This window comes from Tupaia chinensis, unplaced genomic scaffold, assembly GCF_000334495.1.
Source record: "Tupaia chinensis unplaced genomic scaffold, TupChi_1.0 Scaffold139245_1, whole genome shotgun sequence".
In the NCBI taxonomy this organism is placed as follows: Eukaryota; Metazoa; Chordata; class Mammalia; order Scandentia; family Tupaiidae; genus Tupaia; species Tupaia belangeri.
The window spans coordinates 20902-25364 of record NW_006199134.1 but is presented as its reverse complement, the minus strand read 5'-3'; the positions used below and the strand labels follow the sequence as shown (position 1 = coordinate 25364).

Here is a 4463-nt window from a genome sequence, read left to right as displayed (position 1 = left end):
GGCAGCCGTGAGGACTCCAGCCAGCCAGGAACTGGGCTGGCCAGGCCGGACATAGGCAGGAGCCAGAGGAGGACTTGCTCAGGAGAAAGAATTTTAAGGACATTTTTCCTGGTTGGCAATCTAGAATGTTCTTGGCAGGTCTCAGGGACTCCTATCATTCCAGTCAGGGGTGGGTGGAGGCTGGGGGCTGCCTTCCTCCCTTCAAGGGCTGGAAGTCTGGCAGCCTCCCAAAGGCCCTGACTTCATCAGGGTGACAGAGGTGAGGGGTAGGAGCTAGGGGGTGAACGAATTTCCTCCCGAGAGTCTCCCCGTGTTTCCGTGGGCTTGAGTGGTGGTTTCAATAAGAGACTATGCGGTCCAGTACGTCCCAGCCCCGGCTGCACTCCAGGCCTCTCTGGAGAGCTTTATGCAACACCGGGGCCAGCACCCCCCAGCCCCCGAATCTCTGCCAGCAGGGCCCAACACCTCACTTCCTGGTAGCCAGTGTTGAGGACTTCTGAATACCCAAGTGAATGCTTCACCCACCCCTCAGGTCACTTGGCCATCTGGATTGGCGAGGTGGTCAGGGCATGAGACTCAAGGTGACTCCCTGCAACCCCGGCCTCCTGCGTGGCCCTGCTGTGACTTCGCCACACAGGACTTGGGTCTCTGAGTGGTCCATGGGTTGTCACCCTCACCTTGCTCACCCCACGTGGTCACAGTGAGGTTGTAACAGAGGCCCAGGCAGGGAAGGGTGCTTCGGTCAGCCCACACCCTCAGGCCACCAGGGCCGGCTTCTTCATTCACAGGCGGAGCGGTCCTTCCTGTCAAGATGGTGCTCTTGCATGACGAACAGCAAACGCCCAGCTAATGTCAGCTAGCACTGTTACAGTGGGACTGCCAAATGTCCCTCCCTGAAGACCTGCTCCCTTCTCAGTGGGGTTCAGTTCGCTGTTGGCACCCCCCACACGCTCCCGCCGGCCCGACCCAGACCCAGACCCAACTCCTTCTCTCCACCCCTAGGTGCCGTAAACCTCCCTGCTGCGGCCTTGGGGATGCTGTTTGGAGGAATCCTCATGAAGCGTTTTGTCTTCTCTCTGCAAACCATCCCCCGCGTGGCTGCCACCATCATGACCATCTCTATGATCCTCTGTGCCCCCCTCTTCTTCATGGGCTGTTCCACCCCAACCGTGGCTGAGGTCTACCCTCCCAGGTAGTGGGAGCAGGGGTGTGGAGCTGCCCTCTGCTGAGGCCAGGGCCGGGGTTGGACCGCTCACCTTCCCTCCCGCCTTTACTCTCTCCTTTCGCTTTGTTTCATCGCTCGTGTAGCACCCTAGAACCACAGGTCTAGAACACTGTGCCATTGAAGAGGAGATTAGCGGGTCCTAGGGGCCACCAGCAAGCAAGGTTGGGCTCTGTTGTTTAATCTTTTTTTAATTGCTCTTTCTAGAGAGATGGGGGGTGGGCGGAAGCCGTGATGCACCCCCGGGGGGGATGGCCAAGCCACAGTTCCTTCCCGGACTCTCTTTCAGAGATGCTGGGGCACACATGCACGTGCCCCTGTACCTGGTGTGTGTCTCACGCTGCCAGGTGGGGAGACTCAGACTGCACAGTTGGCCACCTGGGATCCAGCCACCTTAACCACCAGGCCCGCAGCTGGCCTAGGGCTCTGTCTGTAAAGAAGCACCACAGACTAATTGGTTTGGTTTTAGATTACTCTGTAGGGCTGTTCCTGTGGCTAGGAGAAATAAGCTATGTTTAGCATGAGCTCTGCGCCAGCTGGAACTAGAGTTTCGGTGAGCTGTTCGAGCAAGACGAGAGGAGACTTGGAAAGATCTGGAAAAGAACAACAAAAGTGATGGCAGACTTGAAAAACTGGGGCAGCTGAGGAGGAGGGCGGGCAAAGTGCACCCATCGGTTTACCTCAAGCAGCGTGGCCACACGTCTGAGGCCTGGCTTCACTGAGAGCCCGGCAGGGAAGGGTGCGCGCGGGGGGTTTCCATCCCTTCCTCGGCCTCTCCACAGCCACCCGCTCTGGTTGCCTTGGCCTAGTGGGGGCGCGACATTTGGAGGGTGCCGCACCTTTCAGCCTCAGTATTTTCTCTACTCGTCTTTTTCTATATCCGTCTTTGGTAGGTGGAGAAGAGAAGGGGTGCACAGGTGGGGTGTCGCTCAGGGCGGGTGCGCCCCCAGCATATACTGGTCTGCAGGCCGCCTGCGGATTAAAGGAGCCAGCGAGACTTTGGGCCCTTGGTGGCGTTCGTGGAGAGTTTAGCACGCTGCTTTGCCGTCGGGCGGGCCTGGATCTGGTCTTGGTGCTCTTTACTGGTGGGGTGAAATGCCTTAACCTATCTAGGCTTCAGTTTTCCCCTCTGCAAAAGGCAAATAATTATTGAGAGGCTGATTGTGCTGACTATGCATGAAAAGCCCGTGGGCAGTGCGTACCCGTAAGAGATGCCCCGTAAATGTTAACTGTCATTATAATTATTTTAGCGAAGCTCTGAACGGTGGGGTTTTGGCCCCTAGCCTAACTCTCCCCAGAGAAAATCATGAATATCAGGTATGGGTCCCTGTCCTGAAGCTCGGGGGCATGGTGCAACCTGACAGGTGGCCAAGTAGAGCCCAGACTGCCTCAGCGGTCCCTGCCCTGCCCCCAGCCTGAGCCCAGCTGGAAGAAGACGGAAGGCAAATACAAGAGGACTCCAGAAAGCGTGTGGGAAATGGGATTAAAGTCTGAGTTTATCTTGGTGCCCCAAATTTTGAAACCCATGCAGTCTTTCTTTTATTTTTCCACAAGACACATTTTCTATGAATTTTTTTAGAGAGGTATTTTTTTCTATAGGGCATGCATGCTTGCCAGAGAGGCAGAGACAGAGAGACAGAAAGCGAGAAATCACCCCCCAGGGGGGATGGCCATACCACAATCCCTTCTCCTCCATTCTCCTCTTGGGATCTTGGACACACACGCACACGCACCCAGCATGAGTTTCAAGTCACCGGGTCTGGGACTTGAACCACTCACAGTCAACTACGTAGGAGTCCAGCAATGTAACCATTAAGCCATCTGCTGGTTCCTCCTATGAATCTTTTGAAGACCCCTCGTTGCTGGCAATGTTCCTATGCATCTCCCATCTCTCTCCTCGGACCCCTGTCTGGGTGGCTGTCTCGACTCCTGCTGTGGCAGAGGGTTTGCCCACTGGGCCTTTCCAACGACTAATTGGTGGGTTGGTCTCCAAATGGCAGAGAAAACAGAGAGAGCCTGTGACTACTGAACAGTGGCAAGTTCCCGATGGGCCCCAGTCGGCACAACTCAGCTCCCAGAGTGGTACTGGCCCAAGACAAAGAGCGATGCGCGGGGCCGTCACCCAGGCCAGGCAACCCATTGCCCATTACCCGCGCCGGGCCAGTGTCAGCTCTTCCTTTGCTCTTGCTCTGTCTGATTGCCTGTTTCCTGTTTGCTGGCAGCACGTCGAGTTCTGTACGTCCTCAGCCTCCCGCCTGCCGCAGGGACTGCTCGTGCCCAGAGCCCATCTTCCACCCGGTCTGCGGAGACAACGGCGTGGAGTACCTCTCCCCCTGCCACGCTGGCTGTCACGAAGTCAACTTGAGCTCTACAGCTCCTAAGGCAATGGTAAGGGCAGCAGGGGCGTCGGCACTGGAGCCCCATGGGGTCTCAGAGCTCAGTGTGGACCACACAGACTGCTCCTCGGCTCCGGGATGGGCAGGGCCCCGTGCACACTCATTACCAGCATCCGGGCCTCCCCTGGGCCACACCCACCCTTTTCCACCTCCCCTCCCTTAGGGTCATGACCAGAGGCCTACGGCCCAATTAAAGGTTGGCCAATGTCCAGCAAATTCACATCCTTAAGGCCTAACAACTCTCAGAGCAGAAACAAATCAAAGCTGTCCTGCAGCCAAGGCTGTGAGCCTCATCCTGGTGGACCCTGGGGCGTCTCGGGGCCAGGACTGCACCCTGGCCGTGTTACAAAGCCACATGGACTGGCCCAGATAAACCAAGTCAGGGGCAGCTGGCTCACTCCGCTCAGTTCCCAGGCATGACCACGCAACTGGCCTGAAGCCATGCAGCTATTTGGAAACAGATCTGGGACTAGAACCCAGGGCCCTTCCACAGGCTGGGGCACTTCTGTTCAAGGCCATGTGTCTCCCGGCCCCCAGCCTTCCACTAGGGCTTGTGTTCCTGGCGCTCACTCAGTGAGGCCCTGCCATGCTTCTGTGAGCATGATGGTGCAGCCTTCCAGGGTCAGCCAGCAGCAAACTCAACAGACAGTGAGCAGGAGGTATAGCCACGGGTCCTGAGGGCCTGGTGCTGAGTCTACCAGCAAGTCGCTGCCCTCGTGGAGTTGGCGTTTCATCAAATAAAGGCCCACGGTAGTTTAAGAAAGTAACCCATCCAGTGGGACAGAGTCCCTGCGGAGGTGACATTAGAGCTGAACAACAGAAAGAGAAAAACCCAGGCCAGCCTG

The 4463-nt window shown here is 57.0% G+C and overlaps 1 protein-coding gene across 1 annotated transcript in view; it reads left to right on the top strand.

Annotated features, from left to right (window-relative positions):
• SLCO2A1 (solute carrier organic anion transporter family member 2A1) overlaps positions 1-3610 on the top strand; it is a gene marked incomplete at its 3' end in the record, with an annotated part of 126230 nt that extends 122620 nt beyond the window's left edge. Inside the window, 2 exon segments of the mRNA XM_027765677.1 lie at positions 1003-1192; positions 3445-3610. Coding sequence (XP_027621478.1) covers positions 1003-1192; positions 3445-3610 — 356 coding nt within the window.
• Positions 3611-4463: the final 853 nt, after the last annotated feature.